The sequence below is a fragment of the Engystomops pustulosus genome, chromosome 2 (assembly GCF_040894005.1).
Source record: "Engystomops pustulosus chromosome 2, aEngPut4.maternal, whole genome shotgun sequence".
In the NCBI taxonomy this organism is placed as follows: Eukaryota; Metazoa; Chordata; class Amphibia; order Anura; family Leptodactylidae; genus Engystomops; species Engystomops pustulosus.
In genome coordinates this window covers 24156739-24182047 of record NC_092412.1, presented here as the reverse complement: position 1 = coordinate 24182047, position 25309 = coordinate 24156739, and the positions used below count along the sequence as shown (strand labels likewise).

Sequence of the window (25309 nt, the reverse complement as noted above, 5' to 3'; positions counted from 1 at the left end):
GGGGGCGGATCGGGGGCCGTTCAAATTTTAAATTGTGACAGCTCCGGGCCCTCCTGATCCAGCGCACGGACCAGATGCAGAACAGTCTGTGCGCTGTAAGGGAAAGGCCCGCGGCTGTCACAATTCAAAACATCTGCCCGCTGTGCTGCGCCGAGTTATCAGCGCAGCACAGGGGTCAGGTGCGGGCCTCGGTACCGCGATCGGTACACCACTGTTTGAGGCTGCTGGCAGCTTTGCCGGCAGCCAACGCTGTGAAAACACCCGCGATCGGTGCTAGCAGCGATCGCGGGTGTTACCGGTAAGCAGCAAAGACTTACCGGCTATGGAGAGGGCTCGGCCCGTGAGCCCTCTCCATGCACCGGGACCCGACCGCCGCCGTATAAGACGATTACCGGCGTATAAGACGACCCCAGAGAAGACAGAAGATTTTCGGTATATATATATATACGGTATATATATATATATATATATACGGTATATATATACGGTATGTAGTATGAATCACCGAAACATTTCTAAGATTTATCCTGCAATTCCACGCCTGACCACTTGGAGTGCTGTGGAATATGGACCCACAAGGAATTTTGTATTCATACATAAATATGGAATTTTTTCTAAAATGTTGGATACACACATATTTCTGATCACATCTCTACTCGCTTACCCATGGCCAAATAACTGGCAGGATCAGTTCATGAAGTTGATGTGTTGGAAGCAGGAAACATGAACAAGGGTAAAGATTTGAGCAACAAAGACAAAAGATAATATGGTATTTTGATATTGTTTAAAACAGAAATAAGGTAATTTGTACAAATTATCATTTTTTTTCTCTACATAGAGCTCAGCTGCTGTATCTAAGCTGCCATTATATAATTATCTACCATAAATAGAGATTAGTTACTGCTGCTGTATCTAAGCTGCTATTATAGAGGTATCTACTATAAATAGAGCAGGGCTGCTGTATCTAAGCTGCCATTATAGATGTATCTACCATACATAGAGCTTAGCTGCTGTATCTAAGCTGCCATTATATAGGAATCCACCTTACATGGAGATGGGGCACTGTATCTAAGTCGTTATTATAGAGGTATCTACCATACATAGAGCTGAGCTGCGGTATCTAAGCTGCCATTATATAGGAATGCACCTTACATATAGCTGGGCCACTGTATCTAAGCTGCTATTATAGAGGTATCTACCATGCATAAAGATGAGATGCTGTATCTAAGCTGCTATTATAGAGGCATCTATCATGCATAGAACTGAGCTGCTGTATCTAAGCTGCCATTATGGAGATATCTACCATGCATATAGCTGAGCTTCTGTATCTAAGCTGCTATTATAGAGGCATCTACCATGCATAGAACTGAGCTGCTGTATCTAAGCTGCTATCATAGAGGTATCTACCATGCATAGAACTGAGCTGCTGTATCTAAGCTGCCTTTATAGAGGCATCTACCATGCATAGAACTGAGCTGCTGTATCTAAGCTGCTATCATAGAGGTATCTACCATGCATAAAGATGAGCTGCAGTATCTAAGCTGCTATTATAGAGGCATCTATCATGCATAGTACTGAGCTGCTGTATCTAAGCTGCCTTAGATAGTAATATGCTTATTGTAGAATAGGGATATCTTTGAGCTTGTGTTTGTACCTAGTTTTGGGGCCACGACCTTTACCTTTGCCCCGGGGGCCTGTGAGACTTAGGTCACTGATCCCACGTATAGGTGATGTCATTATGGTGACACTTGTCTCCTGTGAGGCCTCCAACCCGTCAGCTCTGGTGACATAGATCCCTATGGATAATAATTCCTAATGTACCCGACAGGAATCCTAAGCTCCAGACTTCTCTATGGATTTGTATTTTTGGGCAGAAGTTGGGGGGGGCCTCATCTGTGCCTGACCTCGGCGTCCGCTGAACTTTGGGAGTAACATGTGTTCAGTGTCCAGCGCTGCCGCCAGCTGTAGTCTGAGGTTTTATCCTGTGTTTCAGTCCAGTGACTTCTTCCAGTTTTTGGCTCATTAGTCATTAACCCATTCTGAGAAGGATGATGTGCGATGGAGAGGCAGGAATGGGACAAGGTGACGCCTCCATATAGCAAAAGTAGAAGGGAAATTTCCCTTAGAAGCAAAAGGGCAAACAAAAGTAGACGTTCAAAAAAAAAGAATTATTTTTATTATTATTATTATTTATGTTATTAGTTTAGGGGACTGGTTGGTGTCTGTTGTAGCTTAGTGGGTCTTGTCTAGGGTTTGCAGTAAAGGAGCCGGTATCTATTAAGGTGGTCTTATATAAGGGGTCTGGGTCCTTTTCTGCATTAATTTAGGGGGTCTATTCTGGGGTCTGTGTTAGTTGATCAGACAGGTCTGGTGTTCGTATTAGTTTAGTTAGTCTGGTCTTGGGTCTGGATTAGTTTAGTGAGACTGGTCTGGGGTCCGTATTCATTTAGGTGACTGGTCTGGGGTCTGTATCAGTTTATGGCAGTGGTTTGGAGTGTGTATTAGTTCAGGGGACTGGTATGGGGTCTGCATTTAGGTGTCTGGTCTGGGGTCTCTATCGGTTTATGGGAGTGGCCTTGGGTCTGTATTAGATCAGGGGACTGGTATGGGTTCTGTATTCATTTAAATGACCGGTCTGGGGTCTCTTTCAGTTTATGGGAGTGGTCTGGAGTCTGTATTAGTTCAAGGGACTGGTATGGGGTCTGCATTTAGGTGTCTGGTCTGGGGTCTCTATTGGTTTATGGGAGTAGCCTTGGGTCTGTATTAGATCAGGGGACTGGTATGGGTTCTGTATTCATTTAAATGACCGGTCTGGGGTCTCTTTCAGTTTATGGGAGTGGTCTGGAGTCTGTATTAGTTCAGGGGACTGGTATGGGGTCTGCATTTAGGTGTCTGGTCTGGGATCTCTATCGGTTTATGGGAGTGGTCTGGAGTCTGTATTAGTTCAGGGGACTGGTATGGGGTCAGCATTTCGGTGTCTGGTCTGGGGTCTCTATTGGTTTATGGGAGTGGTCTGGAGTCTGTATTAGATCAGGGGGCTGGTATGGGGTCTGTATTAGTTTTGGGGGCTGGCCTGGGTTCTGTATCTGTTTAGAGGACAGGACTGTAGTCTAAATTAGTTTAGGGGACTGTTTTGATGTCTGTATTAGTTTAATGGGTCTCGTCTGGTGTTCACTGTAAAGGAGCCTGTATTTATTAAGGTGGTCTTATACATGGGATATGGGTCCTTATCTACACTTTTTATATTAGTTTAGGGGGTCTGATCTAGGTCAGTATTTGTTTAGTATATTGCCTGGGGTCTGCATGTATGCTTTGTGTATGGTTTGGTAGATCTTTGGTAGATGTAGAGATTATGGGGTCTATATTTGATGAATGGAAAACTCATAAAATGGGCAGGGCCAATCTGATGTGTTGTTGAACCTCCATATTTTAATGTACTCCATGGGGGTCATTTATCTATATTTTTTTCTTTTATGCTTTTTTGACTTTTTTGAGACATTTTTTGGGGCATTTCAATTTTTTGCGCCTTTTTGGGGACATTTATCTTCTATTCCTGATGTGCTAAATGTGGTAAATGACATTCATCATTTGAAAAAAAAAAAACTCCAGATGAAACCCTACCCTAGGAAAACTTAGAAAATGGAAAGAAGTGACTTGAGACATTTTGTGCGTCATTTTTGCAACATTTGTAGCAAATGTCTCAAAAAGAGATCTGGAAAAAAAAAACATTTAACACAAGGAAGAATTGAGATCGATAAATGACCAAAGAAGCAAACAGAAAAAAGACAAAAACCAGCCAAAACAAGCAGAGATAAGATAAATGACCCCCCCCCCATGACTTTTGCTTGACCTTCAGAACTCTCTAGAAGTCCTCAACCTTGACTTCACACGATTTCTCCCTAACCTTGTAGAGTATGAAATACCCATAATATGCTAATAACATCACAATATATGGTACACGGTTCTGTTATATAACGTTCTCGCTTCTCCACACTACAGTATATGACAATGGATATCGGGAAGCTTTAATTCCTTGAAAAGTGAGTGTGACGAAAGGCACAATGTATTTAATGTACAAGGACGCACCTTCTGCCATTGTATGATTCTGAAATGTTATTCCAGGGTCAACGATTGTATTCTCCGAGTGAATGAAGTGGATGTATCTGAAGTGTCGCACAGCAGAGCGGTAGAAGCATTGAAAGAAGCCGGCTCCATTGTCCGCCTGTATGTACGCAGGAGAAGACCCATCCTTGAAACCGTTGTAGAAATTAAACTTTTTAAAGGGCCAAAAGGTAAGAACGGCAGTGAGAAAATATACGTTACAGGAAGGTGTCCTTAAGTTCAGAACCCAACAATATCCCAAAATTATCTCTATGGTTCTGTACGGACCCATAACGTTCCAGCAGATTCTTCAGAAGGCAAGGTTAGATTTGGCTGTTAAGTGACAAAGTTGAATCTAAGGGGTAAGGTAGACGCAAGAAGACGCAAACTTGCAGATGACTAAGCAAGATGACCAAAAAGATGTCACAAACTAGCCAAAGTCAATATCAGGGGTGTATAGGTATAACTATATCATAGATTTACCATCAGTCAAACCTAAGTCACATTGTATGAAACTTCTTCAAAAATAATGTGCTCTTCTCAATTGTTTCCAGGTTTGGGTTTTAGTATTGCTGGAGGAGTCGGCAATCAACACATTCCGGGTGACAACAGCATCTACGTAACCAAAATTATCGAAGGAGGAGCAGCACAAAAAGATGGACGACTACAAGTTGGGGATAGGTTACTTATGGTGAGACATTTGACATCCCCCAAATCCCTATACCAGTAGACAAAGACTAAAGAAGTTCTAAGGGACAAACCAAACATTTTTGCAGTAGCTCAAATGTGATCCATTTGTGGGTTTATGGATATTAGTCTTCGTAGAAGGCTGGAGATATGGATACTGTGCAAGAAAACCCATATATTTAAGTACTGCCTTACTCAACAAGTACATTTTAAAATACCGGTAATATTGTCTATAAAGTTGTTCTCCAATGGAGAAGATAGGAACATGTGTTTGATTTCCCTATAGCACACCCACAGGAGAAATTGAGTACTACACGGTTCTTTTTTCAACCAACGAATGTATAGTCTAGTATTGTCCTCCATAAACGATACACTCTTTGTAGTTTCTTTTGGTATCAGATGAGGATTGTGAATGGGAACACTTGCCTATATCCAGATATAGATGACCTATACCCTGATAGGGTCTTGGAAAATGGGTTTTCTAAGCCTACAACCACTTTAATTTGGCAGCATACTATATGACAGTGATGGCGAACCTTATAGAGAAAGAGTGCCCGAACTCCAACCAAAATCCATTTATTTACTGTTAAGTGCCAACGTGACATTTTGACAGTAACTTACTGCTACCTGTTCTTCCACTTCTTTCAATTGTATCGGATGCCAATACAATTGAAATAAGGAGGGCAAATTCAGACTTTCATTATAGCTTCTCTCCAAGTTGCCTGGGACAGCAGGAAGATTTGATGGATTTGGTCCTGTTTGGTGAACTCTGTCCTGGGGTGATGACCTAAATGCCCACAGAAAAGGCTCTGAGTGCCACCTCTGGCACCCGTGCCATAGGTTCGCCACCACTGCTATATGATATAAAAGTTACTACTTGTGCTTGGTCACCCACTTTGATGTTCTGATCTTCTCTCCACAGGTTAATAATTATAGTTTAGAAGAAGTCACTCATGAAGAAGCCGTAGCTATTTTGAAGAACACATCTGACGTAGTTTACCTGAAAGTGGGAAAACCCACAACAATATATATGACAGATCCGTACGGACCTCCTGATATCACACACTGTAAGTACCATGAGTAAGTTACTAACTCTAGGGTGTTTCTTCCAACTTTATAAGTTTTCTTTGGTGTGTGTCCAAAAAGGATATGGACTCTTTAAATGGAATGGCAACTCCACAGCTCTGGGACATATTGACTACCATTGCACTCCACCACTTAACTACCACAGACTACTAAGTACCCTTATCACCAAGGGAAAAAAACCATCAGGATTTAGGAACACAGCTTTTGGGGAGGGTTTGGGAAACAGTTTATTTAGGCATCATTGGAGGTTTCTGGGTATTCCAAAATAATTCAAAACATTTGTTTTAATAATAAATAAAGTGAAGCAATCTAAATTCATATGTGACGTTTCAGTCTAATCAAGAGACCTTCCTCAGACACGGATTGCATGGTACTATCAGAATAAATAAAGCTGTATGACCACTATGGAGGCATGAGGTTAGAAAAAAAGGGCGGTATGACCGTTTATGGAGGCATGAGGTCAGAGAGAAGAGCGGTATGACCACTACGGAGGCATGAGCTAAGAGAGAAGGGGCGGTATGACCACTATGGAGGCATGAGGTAAGAAAGAAGGGCAGTATGACCGCTATGGAGGCATGAGGTTGGAGAGAAGGGTGATATGACCACTATGGAGGCATGAGGTAATAGAGAAGGGCGGTATGACTTCTATGGAGGTAAGAGAGAAGGGGCGGTATGACTGCTAAGGAGACATGAGGTAAGAGAGAAGGGCAGTATTACTTCTATGGAGGTAAGAGAGAAGGGGCGGTATGACCGCTAAGGAGACATGAGGTAAGAGAGAAGGGCGGTATTACTTCTATGGAGGTAAGAGAGAAGGGGCGGTATGACCGCTATGGAGGCATGAGGTAATAGAGAAGGGCGATATAACTTCTAGGGAGGTAAGAGAGAACGGGCGGTATGACCACTATGGAGGCATGAGGTAAGAAAGAAGGGCAGTATGACCGCTATGGAGGCATGAGGTTGGAGAGAAGGGTGATATGACAACTATGGAGGCATGAGGTAATAGAGAAGGGCGGTATGACTTCTATGGTGGTAAGAGAGAAGGGGCGGTATGACCGCTAAGGAGACATGAGGTAATAGAGAAGGGCAGTATGACTTCAATGGAGGTAAGAGAGAAGGGGCGGTGTGACCGCTAAGGAGACATGAGGTAATAGAGAAGGGCAGTATGACTTCTATGGAGGTAAGAGAGAAGGGGCGGTATGACCGCTAAGGAGACATGAGGTAAGAGAGAAGGGCGGTACTACTTCTATGGAGGTAAGAGAGAAGGGGCGGTATGACCGCTATGGAGGTATGAGATAATAGAGAAGGGCGGTATAACTTCTAGGGAGGTAAGAGAGAAGGGGCGGTATGACCACTATGGAGGCATGAGGTAAGAGAGAAGGGCAGTATGACCGCTATGGAGGCATGAGGTTGGAGAGAAGGGGCGGTATGACCGCTATGGAGGCATGAGGTAATAGAGAAGGGCGGTATGACTGCTATGGAGGTAAGAGAGAAGGGGCGGTATGACCGCTATGGAGGCATGAGGTAAGAGAGAAAGGGCAGTATGACTCCTGTGGAGAGATGAGGTAAGAGAGAAGGGGTAGTATGACCACTATGGAGACATGAGGTATGAGAGAAGGTGCATTATGACCCCTATGGAAACATGAGGTAAATGAGAAGGGGTAGTATGACCACTATAGAGACATGAGGTAAATTAGAAGGGGCAGTATGACCACTATGGAGACATGAGGTAAGAGAGAAGGGTCGGCTTCTTGGCATTTTTTTACCGTCCCTTCTCTCCTATCTGGGTCTGTATCAGTTAAGGGGACTGGTATGGGGTCTGTATTATTTTTTGGGGACTGGCCTGGTATGGGGGCTTTGGGGGCTGGATTAGTTTAGGAGACTGTTCTGGGTTCGGAATCAGTTTCGAGGCAACATGGGAGGTTTGTGCACTGAATCTACTCAAATCTTTTTCTTGAAGTGAAAAAAAATCCCGTAGTGTACATTTTCTGAAAAACAGACAGATTCTGGGTGGATTTCGAGGCATATTTTTTCACCTAAAAATTTACCTTGATATCATCAATTGGGTCAAAGTTGGTCTGCCTCCAAATATATAAGATCTACTGGTTCCTCCCCCGTCAGTTAACATCTATACAATAAAAGTTAATTTTGTGGCCTTAGCCTATCAGGTCTTATTTATAACCCACAGTGGTCAACATCACTCAACAGTCATTCATAAACCTAGATCACCCTATTGCAGGCGCTTGCCTAGTTGCAGTGCCCCTAATAGCATTGCCAGGTGTACATGGTATTCATTTAATAGTTAACACAGGAAATCATACAAAAAGTAAGGATTCACATAATTCCTTAGCACATCTTCACATGGGCAGCTAGAGACTGTCCAATCTTTACCTACTAAGATGACTGTGTAAATATCCTTCTCTCTATTTCCTCCTTAAAATCTTAGAAAACCATAAGTATGCAGTCTGGGAGGCTGATCTGTAATCTTCTACATGATTATCATCAGTAGTATCTGTGATAGGATTGGGTAACAGAAGTTTCATCTCCTTCCTTCACTCTCTAGCGTATTCACCACCTCTGGAGAGCCACATCCTCAGCACTGCAAACAATGGCACCTTGGAATACAAGAGCTCATTGCCACCAATCTCTCCGGGAAGATACTCTCCAATCCCAAAGCACATGCTTGTGGAGGATGACTACACCAGGTCAGAAAACGCCTTTCATATCTATTATTTCTAATACAAGCAGCCTTATAGCAGCAGTAACATTGTGTCAGGACGCCTCCTTAAATTGACAGTGACCTTGTGATGGTTTTGCTTTGGACTTGAGGAATTGCTGAACATGCTCTGAGCTTTCCGATTCTCTGTGCTTTACTGACTTGGGATATGCTGTAACTTACTGAAATAAATATAGGAACATTACCCTGAGTTTCTCATTTACTTTTAAAACGGGTGCGTGGGTCGATTCCATCCGGGAATGGAACTCCATATTCATACCGGGCCGGTGTATTCTTTCCTATACATTTCATATGGGACAGGTAGTACATACATGACCGCCATCTCCTATGGTTTGTGTAGATAAGTCTTTCTTAAGACCCAGTACTAAAACAATATAAGGTTCATCTAATTGTACATTGTGGTTACCTAGTTCTAAAAAAAAAACCATCCACATCTAGTCGTGGATTGTGCCTGGTATCAAAGCTGAGCTCCATTGTACATGTGCAAGTACATGGAAATGAGCTCCTGTACCACACACAGACGGTGGACACAGGCAGCCATGTTTTGGTAATCAAGACAACCACTTTTACATACTAACCATTGATGGTCTATGAAGTAGTGGATTATAACATAGGCGGCTTGGGTGGCCGCCCAGGGCCCATGGCTTCTAAGCGGCCCATGGCCTCCTGAACCAATAATGAAGTTTGATACTGACCTGTAGATATAATAAACAGAAGGACCTCCAGTCATGAAATCCTTAAACTCTCATACACAAGGGTCCTTCTAGGACCTTTGACGGTCCTCCAAAGGTTTTCGAGACGCAGAACTAAAAGTGGACAGAAGGGACTTCTCCTTTCCCAAGTAGCTTGATTCTAGTATCATATGACTGAAGTAAATGTCATTAGATAATTAGACTTGTAATGGCCACAATTTTCATACAGACCAGGCCCCATGACTTAATACACCCCTAGATCTACATACATACCCAGGACATAAGTGAGGTTCAAATCCCGGGAGATTCTGCAGATCATTAGATTATGTGTCTAAATATACAGATGACCCTTTAGGATGGGATGTACATTAAAGTGAGTTCCACCCCACATTCTGTTTGTCACTGGTGGCCCGGGAGGATGGTCACTAACAAGTCAAACATCCATTGCCTATCCTCGTTACAGTTCATTGATATTTTTGTCCAAAAATATCCAAGATTAGAAATACAAGTTGTTTCTAAAGCTGTAGTTCACCTCAACTAAACCAAATAGGGCTAAGCTGTAATACCACAGACAGAGAGGGTGTCTGGTTTGGCAATGGTTTTTCAGGCAAAGTTTTTCTCACCCTCAACAGCCCCATTAGGGCAGTTGTATCTCTCTGTCCTATATGAAGGGGGAAAAACTACAAGGATTTTTAATGTTAATAAAAGGTGATTCCCAAGTATTAAACACAAATATTACCATTTTTGTTTGCCGCCCCAAAGATAAGTGGCAGCCCCACAATGGTGGTATGCAGCCAGTTCTTGTTTTTTGTTTTCACTTTCCAAAATAATGTGATGCTAATTTGTATCCATTCTCTCTACTTTAAACACTCCTGCATTGGACACCAGTAGACTATAAAGCTATAGTAGACTCCCTGCCTTTTGAAGCGGTGCTGTGAATTAGGAGAGAGGCCCAATATTGTGAGGGTTCTATAAAATCCCAAATCCACCTATACACATTGCATGGCGGTAGGAGAAGAACCCCTTGAAAAGATCTTTGCTTAGGGCTCCAAAGTGCCAAACCCACCAATGCATGTGGCATATTACCAAGGTCAGAGGGAGTCCTACTTCTGAGACCCCCCACTTAACCTGCAGGTGACAGGGCCACAACAATGAGTTACTGTAGTATTATTGTAAATGTGTGGCCGAGAGGCCTCTATGGAGGAAAGGACTAGTTGCATAACTTAAACTGGTCAACTGAAAATCCATGATTGAATGGAAAGGAAGATGGAATGAGAAACGGTAGTAACTTCTATTGTGTTCCCCGCTCTTGCAGTGTACTCTTCAATAGTGATGATAAAGATTCCTTTTTAAGTTCAATCTGGGGATTTTGTGACGCGACCCAGACACTGGCCAATTACTGCCATGGCTAGTAGGTAGGGTCGTCAATTGGCTGCACGGCCGCGACTCCGGCAATATGTCGGGGTTGTGCGGGAGACACCGGAACCCTGGAACCAAACATGAAATTTATCTCTACTTCTCCATAGATAGACACCCTCTCTGTTTGGCTGCTAGTGTTACGGACTACGGACAGGGGGAGGGGGCGGGGTTACTGCTCTCCATTCCAGACAACATTTTTCTAAGGATTAGAAATGAGTATTTTTCTACAAATTTTTTAGAGTGCCTCAGTGGGAAGATAAAAATGATAATGACAGCAGCAGGGGAATACTAGGTTGTCCCTGAGGGAGACAGTAAGCAGTCTACTTCTGTGATTACATGGAAAATAAAATGTCTAGGTACATGTAAAAATGTGACCCATATAAACCCCAAACCCCTCCCGAGCTTATGTGATTTTCATCTAATTATCATTTAGTCTAACTTGGTTATGAAAAGTTGGCATTATTTTTTTCCACTATTTGCCTCCATAGTGGAGATCTTGACTCTTCAGATAAAGGGATTGGTAGAACTATCAGTGGACTTTTACATCTCAACTTTTTGAAAATCAGCTCAGTCATCAAATTCTAGAACTTTTTTCTTATAAAGAACCAAATCTTCTGCTGATTATTATTGGGATAACCCGATTAAACTTGTGATGCCTCCAGGCTGATTTATCACACTTTGTTGTTTTACACATTTTGTTGTTTTGTGCAGATTTAATTACGCACTTTGGCAAAATATTTAGCTAAACTTTTTTTTACAAAAATCTAATTTGCATTTCTTCATTCCACGGAGTAATAGCAAATTAATTTTGATATATCAGCAAGTCATTAGTGAAAACTGCTAATTATTTTCTGGAGCGACTAAAAGAGTTTCCTAGAAAAGTAATCACCTGACAAATCCGGTTCCAAGAGTACACAAAACGGAGAGGGAAATTTTAGAATTGTATTAGAAGGAAAAATTTACATTGCAAGGTACAAGGTATTGAAACTCAATGGTTTTAAGTTATCCTGCAATTAAAATCATTGCAGTTTGGGTTTGGATTATAAAAAGTCAATCTAAAAAAAATTGACAAATTAAATTTTTTTAAAAATGGAAAAAGCATTTCAAAAATTCTAAGTAACACATTTTTTTATATTCTATTTAAAAAGTCACAATTATCTATTTAAACGAAATTAGAATCTTTAATTTGTAATCTTTCCTGTGTTATTTATATTTTTCTATTCATGGGGGGTGGGAATAGCTCTTTACAACATATTATATCTTGCTTACAGTGGAATCTGGGAACTGGGTCCTCCAAGATTTTGTACACTAACAAATTAGTTTTTCTCCTTGGAGTTGTGAAAAATAAAAAAAATGTACAACTTTTTGGAATTCCTGATATGTATTCAACTACTGCTTACCTCCGTCACTCCGTACATTTTTATTGGGCATTTCCAGGAGTCTATTCTTAGAAAAAGTCTTTGAAGGGTACCTATAATTTTTTAGAAAATTTTTGGCATAATATTTAATTGGTGGCAGTCTTATTAGTTTAGCAATGTCCCTCATCGCTTCTGATCATTAAAGATGAGCAAACTTAAACTTTAATTTCAGATGCCCCTACCTACAAGCCATGGCCGTGATTGGCCATGGGTGTCAAGAGACACACTCGAACCCCGGAACCAAACTTAAAAAACAATCCCACTCATCTCTACATATCATCTCTGCTTGGCAAGCTGCCCAAAGTGTATATGGATCCACTCAAGGTCTACAGACTCTCCATGAACCTTAGACCACTTGGTCCACTATCTTTGCATTGCTTTGTGAAAAGCTGAATTCTTCTACACCTTTGCATTAGTGGTCATTAAAACCTCAGTATCTAGAAAGCCACCCATCAAAATGATGACATGTCAAAAGTTTTTAAAAAAATTATGGGCTGATTTTACATGAACATGAAATCAATATTTTATAAGAGAGGGGAAAATCAATGCAACCCGCTAAGAACAAATCACCAGTAGAGCCAAGAAGGTCCTGTGTCACTTCATCTCCTCTTGGCTAGTCTTTGAATTTCCCAAATATTGGTTGGTCTTCATGGCCCATATAATGACTTTCCTGAAGTGGTTTCCTCTTTGCTCTGTTTTTAGAAGTTATGTTTTTGAATAATATGTACTTTTTGCCTTTCATTGTCCTATTCCTGTGATACATGTTTTATTTTTTTTGGTAGTAGATTTTAAATCAAAGACCTACAAGGAGACTCTTCAGCGGACAGGGCTTGATGTAACCATGCCTTCCAAAACTTGGATTCTATCCACTATCTACATAAAACCATGTTTGTTGCATTGTATGCGATGAAGAATTGGGATGTCCTGCAGACATGTTATCACCCACAATGCACTTGTCTGTTGCTTTGTTGACTTTCCTCAGTTTTCCAGTGAAGCATTTTTTTGGTTTTTTTTTGTTCCTTTATTTTTTAAAACTTTCAGCCATTTGCATCCAAGATTTATCTTGTTTTCATGGCCCACAAAATCTTCTCAGCCACTAATTTCATCTGGAATATTATCGAGACTTCTAAGGGTAATCTTCATTGGCCTGATCAAAAATATATGACATTTTTAAAATTCCTATATACACAGTATTAATATTTTTTAATACAAACAAAAGTGTGACACATAGTGCGACATATCACACGTGGATATGCTTAGAAAACTTGTGATTTTGCATCATTTTGTATAAGATTTCATGCTCAATCGGTTCAAATTAGTGTTTTCCATCCGTAATTGTACCATATGATGTTTTTAATTTTTTTATTAGAATTTTTTTTTTAACAGACGCATAGACCAAACTCTATGGCTTTACATTGTTTTGTGATGTCACTCAGAATGGTGCACTAATTTCAGATTGTATTTAGAGGCAATGTTTCCGGGGTCTGTTTTTTTTAAATTTCTTTAATTTGAATTTGATTTATTCAATTTTTTAAAAAATTTCTTTAATTTGAACTTGATTTATTACACATCTTTCTGTCAAAGAAAAAATAATTAAGTGATGTAGGTACCGTATTTTTATTTTGCTTTTAAAAACATTCCCGAAGGCAGCAAATGATATCATAAATATGGCAGACTGAGGCCTCTTTTTTTTCTGGGCCGCCATGTTTTCTCAATTGTTTATTTTAAAGTAAAGCACAAAGGGAAAAAGTGGCAATTTTAAGAACTTCTGCGTCTGTATAGCCTTTGGCAGTATAATATAGCTGTCCTTTAATGGAAATTAGAGAACTCTACTTATTCTGCCCCATTCCCATTCTGCAAAGCAAAGCTGTAAAAATGTTCTTCAAAAAATTGGGTATATATTTAGGCAGGGACATTTTATCTGCGGATGGTCACATTGAAAAAAAAAATTCAAAAAATTCAAAATTCAAAGTGTAGAACTGTCTCCTGTAAAGGTTCTTAAAGTTGTAATAAGCAGAGATGAACAGACCCAAAGCTTCTTTCTGGCTTCTGGTGTGACCCGGAAATATTGCCAGATTGGCAGCCGATGTTAGCAATATGTTTGAGATGCACCAAAACCGTGAACGGGAATTTAAGGGGCTGCTCATTTCTAAGAAATTAAAATTAAAAAGAAAAAAAAATTAATGATAAATGGTCCCACCTCTAGAAAAGTATGTAAACATAGGATCCCAAAAAAGTAGAGGTACAGTTACTTTTTTATTAAATTGCTGCTTCGAAAAAATATATACAGTATTTTATTGGTTTTAAATATTTAAATGTACTTAATGAATTATTTACTTAATGGAGTAACCTTCCCAAGACCCCCATGATAAGCACAAAGAATAAGCATTTGAATGGGTTGAGTTACAATACCAGATACAACCGCATATTGTCGGTAAAGTATTCAGTAATTTTGCAAAATTTTGCAAATACTGGTAGTATCCAGCACAATATTGAGAAGCCAAACAAGAACAAAAAAATTCTAAAACATTCATGGCATATCCAATACACCAGGCATTCCATAAAGGTCCAATAGTTGTGTCCCTATCTTCTTGCTGCTTCCACTTCTCTGGGAGTTAGAAGAACAGTCTAGACTAGTGATGGGCGGACTTTCTCTTTTCAATGCTGGAACTGATTGCAAGTGTTAACAGTTTGAATGCCGCTGGTAGAGTCGCCAAAGGCTTTTTTTGCCTTGGAGGGTCGTCGCTTCCGATTACATCATTGGGGAGCGTACGGCTGCAGCAATTTAACAGCCACTGGCATTTAATGACTTACCGCCCATGATAGGTGCCACCACCGGTGGGGGAGGCTGAGCCAAACCAGGACCCGGACATCAAAAGAAGTTTGGGATTGGGCAGAGGGGACCCAAACCTACAAACCTGAACTTTGTGGTTCGGGTCTGCTCAAAACTAGTCAAGACATCTGTTCTTAAAAAAAAAAAAAAAAAAGGGAATAGAAACATAGTAGCTCCAGAGGTAGGACCACAACTACCGGGGTTAGACCACAAATTAATGGGGGAGTCTTCCTGCAAGAGCATGCTCTTTTTTGTTGCATGTCCATTTTCAGGCACATACAAAATGGCAAGTTTTGAAGGCATTAGTGACCACCACTATTGGAACTCCTAAAGTGACCCAAAATGAAGGTCTTGGAAGTGTCTCTTAACTTTGAACTAACCTTGGTCCAGTAGCTTGACCCCCGATGTTCTGTTAGCACAACCAACTGTGCCGTAAGTTGCTGAGGCTGCGGCAGTACTTCTACTTCACTACAGCTGATGACTGACTGGAGAGGTCATGTGACATCGGATTCAAACCTAGCCAGGAGTGACAACAGAGCACTGAGGGCCTTGCCATGGGAATCTGAATTTGAGTGAGCTTGGTGTGTTACCCTTTTGGACCATATGGGGTTTTCCACTTATACTGGAAAACCCCTGGCCCGGTTGTAAACACTGAAAGTCCAGTAAAGTGCCAATCGAAGATGAGAACTTAGAGGCCATTATAGAAAAAAACTACAGTATTTTTTATTTTATTTCACTCTATTTTTATATCGTAACATGGAAAAACAAAAACATAGTAACTTTTTTTCATTATTACAGACTATATATTTAATTAAAGTAGCAAAAAAGTTGACTTAATATAATATATAAAATATATTTATATGTTAAGGGATGTGGCAATATTTCCATTGTAATTTTGTTTTTTATCACTGTACGTTGCCAAAATTGAAAAAAGAAAGTTATATAAAAAAAAAAAAGTTAGACAAAAGTATATGTGGACTTCCAAATATATTTTCCTATGATTTTCTGCATTGGTATTATTATTGAAGTGTGGATTGTAACATTAACTGCATGCCAGATGGTGATTCAGATTGAAAACTCAAGTTAAATGTGAGATTTTATTTTACACCTTGGCTTCCAGCTACGAAATTTTCCGAAGCAAGATAAGTAAATGATTCTATTTTCTATAAAAATATTTATTATTTGAAGAAAAAAAATTAAGTGAATGAATCTGTAAAATAAGATATGTATCACAAAATATGATGTTCAGGTGATGAATTTGCTTTGTTCTGTCCATTGTCCGTGCGGTCGCCTCATTGCATGGTTGAAATTTAAGTGTAAAACAAAAAGTTGTTAAAGTTGCATGATGAATACGGTAAAATCACCTTCATATAATCTTATCTGAAGGTGAAATGTTTACGTTAGCCATTCTGTACTTGTCCACCCCTTCCCCCCTTTCATGGATAGAGATGAGCGGACCCAAAGTTTAGGTTATTGCCATTTAGGCAATTTGATGCCTCTACCTACTAGCCATGGCTCTGATTGGCCACGATGGACATTCCGGGCCAATCATAGCCATAGTTAATTGGCTAGAGGCGTCAATTTGCCTGCTCGACTTGGACATATTGCCAAATTAGCGGCCGTGCAGCCAATCCCACAAATTGATGCCCCTACCTACTAGCCATCATTCTGATTGGCCACAATGGACATTCCTGGTCAATCTGAATGTAAATTGAATTGAATCTGAATGTAAATAGTAAATTGGCTAGAGGCGTCAATTTGCCTGCTCAACCTGGACATATTGCCGGATTAGCGGCCGTGCAGCCAATCCCACAAAGTGATGCCCCTACCTACTAGCCATGGCTCTGATTGGCCACAATGGACATTTCAGGCCAATTATAGCCATAGTAAATTGGCTAGAGGCGTCAATTTGCCTGCTCAACCTGGACATATTGCCGGATTAGCGGCTGTGCAGCCAATCCCACAAATTGATGCCCCTACCTACTAGCCATGGCTCTGATTGGCCACAATGGACATTTCGGGCCAATTATAGCCATAGTAAATTGGCTAGAGGCATCAATTTGCCTGCTCAACCTGGACATATTGCTGGATTAGCGGCTGTGCAGCAAATCCAGCAAATGGCCTGGATGGACAATTCTGGCCAATCACAGCCATAGCTAGTTGGCTAGGGGCGTCAGTTTGCCAGATTGCCAGATTGCCGGCCGTACTGTCAAACTGTCCAGGTTGCGTGACTCAACCAATCCCCAGACCCATAATCCCGCTCCTCTCTAGTCATGGATGTGACCTTTGCTCTTTTACCATCTGATATAATATGCGGCTACCTGTAAAAAAAAGAAACGTGTGCTACAATAATATTCAGGAAAAAAAACAAACATTCAGCTAAAAAAATACACGTTAGTAAGTTCTTCAGATGGTGCTATAACAAAACATCCAACTGGGTAAAAAAATAAATAATTAAAAAATAGTAGACCGCAATATTTTTTACACCTGGAAAAAATATGGTCTTTTTTTTGGGGGGAGTCTTTTTTTTTTTTATTTATTTATTTTTTCATACAATTCAAAAAGTGTGTTACGATTTTATGCGATATTTTCCGTGAAAGGAAATGTTGGTGCTTCTATTCAGTATTGTACAAAAAAAAAAAAAAATTATATCTATGAACATTTATGCAAATAATGGATTTCATTGAATGTGTGTGTTTTGTTTTTTTTTTAAGTCTCCTATCACTCGATAGCCATTAACGATTGAAAATAATACTATTTATATGACATAGACAATCATTGGGCATAGGAAGGTTTTTATAACATTATGCTGTGAATCCGTTTTTTGCAGTAGGCCATTTTATATTTTCTATGCATTCCGCAATTTGTGTTTTTTGTGACCTCGATGAGCGGAGACCATATACATAAGATTATTTTCAATACATATCTGCACTGTACTGTATTCTTATCTCTAACTAGCACTTAAGGGTATGGAAAAGAAAAAAAAATAATTATTGTTCCTGGTCGATATCAGTTGAAATAAAAGCCACTTCTATAAATGGATGAAAAATTTTTCAAAAATTTAAATATGTATAATTTTACTTGCTTTATCGTTGTTTCAATTTTTTTTTGTATATCTGATAGTATTTACATGACTCTTGTGCAATATAATTTATATTATTTAAAAAAAGAACAAAAAAAACAATAGGATGATGGATTTATTTAGTTTATTTTTTGTTATGATGTTGACGGAAAAAAAAAAAAATCTGATATTTTATTATTGCTTCTGTGCCAGTGGGAACTGAGGAGAATTTTTATGCCTTGTGCTGACCATAATATGGGAGGGAGGATGGAAACCCTGTCATCCATTCTGTATGTGACTTTTTACTTGAATTTGTAGTTTGTATATTTATCAAACAAATTAAAGGCACAATGTTGTTTGGAAAAAAAAATGGCGTCATATGTTTTTTGAGCATGCGTGTGTGTGTGTAAGGGCATGTGCATAATGGGAAAATAAGATTAAAAAATATATTTCTATATTTATATCTACATAGAATTTATTTGAAATATATGCTATAGCAATTTATTTTTAATGTCTGCAGTTTTGGGTACATAATATTAATTAAAACATATTTTTTGACATTATTTCATTCAAAACATTTGATTCAAAAATGTAATTCGATAAAAAAAAAAATTTTAAAACTATCAAACTATCAAACATACAAAATAGGTTCCGTAGGTTTGTTCTTAAGTTGAATTTGTATGTAAGTCGGATCTGTATATTTTATAATTGTAACCGCAGACAATTTTTTTTGGTCTCTGTGACAAATGGATTTTAAAAATGAAAAATGTTGGGTTGTCATAAGAACCAGGATTAACAATATGATATGTGAAGTGAAGCCTCCTGTCTTTTAAATCATCAGCCAGAGATTCCTGTCCATAAAATGGCCACAGATGGGGGGGGTCATGTGATCTCCAACTGTCCATGAGCAATCGCCCTGTCAGGATCTTCATCTTATATTCATGATGGCATCATGGAAGGGCAATAGCAGAGCACAAATTTTAATAGATGTATACTAGTAAATTAACTAATATCCTTACACACCGCCACCACTTACGCACACAACAAAAGTGGCCAATCTAATTTAATGGATAAATATATACCGTATATACTCGAGTATAAGCCGACCCAAGTATAACCCGAGACCCTTAATTTTACCACAAAAACCTGGTAAAACCTATATTTTTTTTACTCAAGTATAAGCCGAGTTTGGGTTTTCAGCACATTTTTTGTGCTGAAAAATTAGGCTTATACTCGAGAATAAAAGGAGCTTTTAAAACCTTTAAATATATAATTTTACTCTGTTTTAATCAGTAAAGGGAACAGTTTTCCAAAATGTCAACTTGTTTTAAATCAAATTTTAAAAATCTAAAGAACATCCCTTTAATCAGATAATTACTGTCTGAATGTTTTAAATTAAAAAAAAAGGAAAAACTCAATTATATATTTTAAAAGCTCCTGTTTGTGACTTATTAATTAAACAACTATTATAGTAAATGTCACCGAATTTCAATTTCAAAAATATGTTCAAAAGTCGATCACTTTTGATCAGGTAATTCATGTATGGCTTAACTAAATGTTAAAATTGCTTATTGATAAAATGTTGCATTTAAGATAGAAAAAGCTCTTCCTAGTTGCCGGTAATTTAAACAACTGTTATAAGATCTGAATTTAAAAAATAATTTCTAAAAACACTTTTATCAATTTAAAAAAAAAAAGTGATTGCATTTTTAAATCAATTTATTTAAAAAATACTACAGGCGGTCCCCTACTTAAGAACACCCAACTTACAGACGACCCCTAGGTACAAACGGACCCCTGGATGTTTGTAATTCACTGTATTTTTGCCATAGGCTATAATAATTAGCTGTAGGAGTTATAAAAGGTGTCTGCAATTAAGCTTCATTGATAATCCTGGTTCTTATGACAAACTTTTTTAAAATCCAATTGTCACAGAGACCCAAAAAATTCTGGCTGGAGTTACAATTATAAAACATACAGTTCCGACTTATATACAAACTCAACTTAAGAACAAACCTACAGACCCTATCTTGTATGTAACCCGGGGACTGCCTGTACTTCTAAAAACTTTTCAACTATTAAATTGATTTTAAGAAAAAAATATTAAATTGGGGTTCCATTGTTTATGGAATTTTTTTAAACCCTGCGTTTAAAAAAAAAAAAGTTATAACCTGAAGGGATATGGCACCTTGAAAGAATAGTTACCTAAAAAAATATTATTAATAAATAGAAAACTATTTACTATACTCTATTCTACAGGATTATAAAAAATATAATTGGGAATCAAAACCTTTATCAATTTTAACTTGAGCTGCAAGAAAAATTAGAAAACAAAAAGCTGTCGTCTTCCAGACACAGTGCCACCAATGAGAGTTATTTCAATTCAGTTCTGTCCAAGTGCATATCAGCTTCCTCCTGGACCACGATAGTGTTGTTTCTTAAAAAAAAAAAAAAAAGTTCAGTGTTTCAGGTTTTTTCTCCTGTCTGGGTGTGTTTTAAAAATGCAGGATTTAAAAAAAAAAAAAAAAATCCTAAAAACAAAATTTACAGCTGAAAGTGTGTGCATGTGGGTGGGCACTGACTGTTAAAGAGTGATGGAGAAGATCTATGTCTTCTATGGTCAGGATCCAACTAAATAGACACGTATTCCAGTACAGGAAACTGAGCAATGTTCCAATTTTTTTTTTTTTGGAATGTTTTTTTGTTTTCTTTTTGCTGTGTTGGAATCCATACTGGTGTTCAGTGATTAATGAACAATGGAATGATTTGTTTTGAATGTTCAAGTAAGATTAGAAAGTAGAAAGGTAAATGGTGTAACGGGAAGGCATTTTCTTACCGGTAGCTGTCTATGTGAGGCCGGTCGTCCACTGTTATGTGATTAGCAGTAATACTCTCCAACATCGTCAAAGGTATGGACAGAAAGTCCCTTTCTCTGCTCATTCATATGAAACTCACATCTTGGCAATTTTGGGTTGAATTTATCATTATCTCTTACGGTAATAATTGCCCCTTTGACACACCTGCTTTATTAAGAGATTCGGACCAGACATGGTCCTGCCTGGCTTAGCTTTCGTCTATAATCTCTTTCTGTAAATTTAACGGGACAGAGAGTCCCTCCCCAGGTCCACCATCTGTCCAACCTTGTCCAATTTTTCAAAAATGTACCTTAAGAGTTAAAAAAGTAGCATTGCCTGGCCATGTGCCAGTGCCCCCCCATTGACTTACTATCCATGTCAGTTGGAGAAGTCGATTCACATGACAGCGGAGGACCGGGATACACACAAAAACACACAACGGTAAGAAGATTTTGTTTTCTCCAAATCACATAGTGTTCCTTAAAATGCAGAGGTAAGGACTTTACATTCCTCTGCCGGAACCCTGCATTGTGATCGTAAAGTGACATAAGGTGACACCAGTTCTGTCCTTATCATTTGCCTATTACACCCTGCCAGAGGCAAAGACTTCATTTATCCCCCAAAAAAATGGTGAATAGAAAAGTCAGGCTGCCCTCACATACTGATAATCCGGGGAGCTTTTTTCACAAATATATCATTTGGAACATGGAAAATTTACAATTTTGTAAATTATTGTAATATAAGAGTTGGTAGAGAACATAACAGTATATATCTCCAATACCAGTATGAATGCAGCCTTACAGTAATTGCCCCCCATTTAAAGGGGCTGTACCAGCTTTCAAATTCTCCGATGGGTAAATATTATGAATGGGAACTTTATGAGATTCCCAAACATACCTTTACCTCTTCCTAGAGATCTGTCATTTTAGAAAAAATTAAATTTTTGTCTCCACGCAACTGAGTTTCTTAGTGCACAAGGGTTGGGGCCATGCTAGATGATGCAATTGTTTTCTTCCTTCTGTGCTGCTATGGGTCTCTAGAACCTCATCTTTACACAATGATTGACATCCCCCATAAAAGAAGATGTAAATAGAGGAAAAGGAGATGCATGGCCAAACCCCCTGGTGCAATCAGAAGCTAATTTGCATAATGTTAAAAGCTAAATTTTCTCTACAATGACAGGTTGCTGGGAGATAGGTAAGTTATATCTGAAAAAGTTATAAATGGAGAAGAGCCGACCTCATGTGTCCTGCTTGGCCAATCATAGCCATGGCTAGTTTCAAGGTATGGCAATTTGTCGGATTGGCTGTTTGTCCACCAATCCGGCAGCCCAATCCCTTTAAGTTCTGTGATTCAGGTCGCACCGCCTAACCCAAATATGTTGCAGAGCAGCCAATCCGGCAAGTTTATGATCTAAGTAACTAGGCATGGCTTTGATTGGTGACCACCTGGCCAATCACAGCCATGACTAGTTGCTAGTGGTGTAAATCTGCTGGATTGACTACTCGACCTCATAGCATGGAACATATCTGTGTTATGTCCTGGTTAGGCCGAATGACCTTAAACAGCAAACTTAAATTCCTCTTAGGATTTTGTTTTGACCAATTTTTATCATTCTGTATATCTTTATAACAGTTGGAGCACAATTTTTCCGATACAGAGCTCTAAGGTCTTGTAGAGTCACAGTGTTGCCCTTTTTTAATAGACAAATTACCAAATTAAACAAATTTAAAAGTTGGCACCATGGAATATATTGTGTTACCATATTTTGGTTGATGTGGCAAGCAAAAATTTGTATGCAGCATAAAGATTGATTTAGTTTTTTTAGTTTGACTTCCATGGAGACCATGTTCAATTGATCTTAAGGGCAATTTTTATAGCCTTTTTATTATAAATGTGCTAGACATGATATAAATGTGCGAGACATGATATAAATGAAGTTAATGTATGCACAGAGCTCCTTAGCTCCCTCTAGTGGTGGCTGTGAGAAGGGAAATGATTCATTTTGTCTCTATGAAAGGTATTTAGAACTCTGTAACACCGAAAAAACTCCAACCCCTATGAAGATTCATCAATATTGCATCACAAGGGAACAGGGATAATTACTGATGAGTGAGGCTCTCTATACCCTTTATAACCCGAGCAACAGTGATACTTTCACTAATACTACATAACAAGGTTTTATACAATTTTTACATACAGATTTTAAGAAAGCATATGTGTACACGGGCATGTGCCATGAAAAAAAAAAATACTGAATCATGGATTGCATAAATAAGCTTATATTTACATTTTAGTTTAGATTCATAAACAATTCAAAACTTACTATTTTTAATGTGTCAGAAAAACACACCATAATTGACCATAAAAGGGAACCTGTCATCATGGAGGTAATTTTTACCTGAAGAGGTTTCATTACTCTATCGCAGGTTTATTTTAAAAATGCCTTTGTCAGCAATATGAATGAATCCTGTGCTTTTTAATCAATTATTTTACATTACCTCGCTCCCTCTCAGCAGTGTGTGGTGAGTGAGTCCCGGAGGGAGGGAGAGAGGGGGCGGCAGCTCCAACCATACCATTTGTCTTCTTCTCAATCCCTCCTCCTCAATCAGACTAAGGGAGGGCCATGAGTGAGGAGGAGGGGTGGACGAATTGAGAAGATGACTTCCACTCCCCATACCCGGGACTCACTACACAATGCTGGCAGGGAGCCAAATCAATTATCATTACAAAACACTGGTTTTATTTACATTGCTTACAAATTTTTGGAATGAGCATGTCATAGGTTATTGGAACCTGTCTTTAGGTAAAAATTACCTCCCCGATGATAGGTTGCCTTTAAGCGCTACACTTTCTTAAATAATTATATATAAAAAAATTTATTTTTTTATTTATTTATTTTACACACAGTAGTTTGTCATTGTGAATAAATCTTTACAAAATGTTTTATATTTATTGATGTGGCCAACCCCCAGGTCTAGAAGCCAAAAGGAAAAGTAACTGGATAGTTGCAGCCAGTGGGAGAAGAATGCGCCAAAAGTTAAAAAAAGAGGCAGTTGTTAGAGGTAACGTTTTTTCCTGGTAAGGTAAAATAATATCATTTAGATAATATAGAGTAATATCTAGTAATTTTTTTTATTTGAAAGAGATTTCAATATATTTCTAGTTCATTCACTTGACAAACGTTCGTTTTTGCTGTGCGTCTATGCTTGCACAGTTTTATTAAAAATTAATACTTAATGTTATTTTTAAAAATTTAGGTAAAACCTAAAAGAGTTAAAGCTAATTTTATTTTATTTTTTTAAAATGCACACCATTGTAGTCTGCTTTGAGAAAATTTTGATAAAGTTTTCAACACAAAATTACAAATATTAAAGCCTATTCCAATTTCATTTTTGCAGGTGCAGTCAGTCGGTAAAGTTAAATTATTGAGAGACCGACTAATGCTCCGCAACAAGCCAGACTGGCCCGAACACCCCGCTAGAGCTGAGGATAGAGCTACACTCCTTGTGTTGCGGAGATTAGAGATCATGCCCCATCCATTCCAGGTGAGACGAGGAACTTTGACCTTTGCCAAAAATTAAAATAGTTAAGGCGCATTTTATCCCTATTTCTATATCATGTTGCTCTTAAAGAGAATGTTTTTTTAATAGTAGATAAAAATAACGTAGAAACAAAAAAAAAGAAACATTTTTCCTTTTCAGTTAATAAACCAGATTTTATTTTAAAAAAAAAATTTGAAAAACCCAAATTTATAGCAACATCATTTTCACATTTTATTTCAATTAAGATGACAAAATTAGTTGATAATGATGATAAGATGATAAAATGAGTTTTTAAAAATGTTAAAAAACGAAATTGAGATGTACATTACTTTACCTTTAATTCAGAAAAATGTGGCACAGTGACATCATTTTTATTTTTTCACATTGTATATAACCTTGTTGTGTGGGATAGCGCTAACTTATACGAGTGGTGGGTTCCAAAAAGATGTTGGCAGAATATTTTATGATGAAGATGGTATCCTGTTTGTTTTTTCATAGGAAAATTTTTTTTGGGGGGGTTTTGTTTTGGAAAAAAAAAATTTTTTTTGTATTCAAAATGTTTTACTGGATAGTTGTTCATTTGTTATTTTTACGTTTTCTAACAACATATTTTGAGACTTGTAAAAATGTCTGGCATAGGTCATGTCATAAATTAGGAACATGGTCTAAGAAGTGAATTGGCCCTTCGTTAACCCAGAAAAAAGGAAGCCAAATTTTGATGAATTTGTTGATTTGGCTTCAACTCTGCCCCCCCCCCCCCATGTCACAATAGGCCAAACTTGTGTGGTAGTCAATTAAGCTAACTGTACTTACCTGTTGGCGTTATCTGTCTTCTCTACAATCCCAGAACAAATCTTCTTAAGCCTCCTAAACTATAA

The 25309-nt window shown here is 38.4% G+C and overlaps 1 protein-coding gene across 9 annotated transcripts in view; it reads left to right on the top strand.

Moving 5' to 3' along the window:
* DLG2 (discs large MAGUK scaffold protein 2) overlaps positions 1–25309 on the top strand; it is an 860202-nt gene that overhangs the window by 575924 nt on the left and 258969 nt on the right. For all 9 annotated transcript variants that reach the window (XM_072134001.1, XM_072134002.1, XM_072134007.1 and 6 more), the window contains 4 exons: positions 4123–4292; positions 4656–4792; positions 5711–5855; positions 8435–8576. In XM_072134001.1, coding sequence (XP_071990102.1) covers positions 4123–4292; positions 4656–4792; positions 5711–5855; positions 8435–8576 — 594 coding nt within the window. The remainder of the gene's footprint in view (positions 1–4122; positions 4293–4655; positions 4793–5710; positions 5856–8434; positions 8577–25309) is intronic.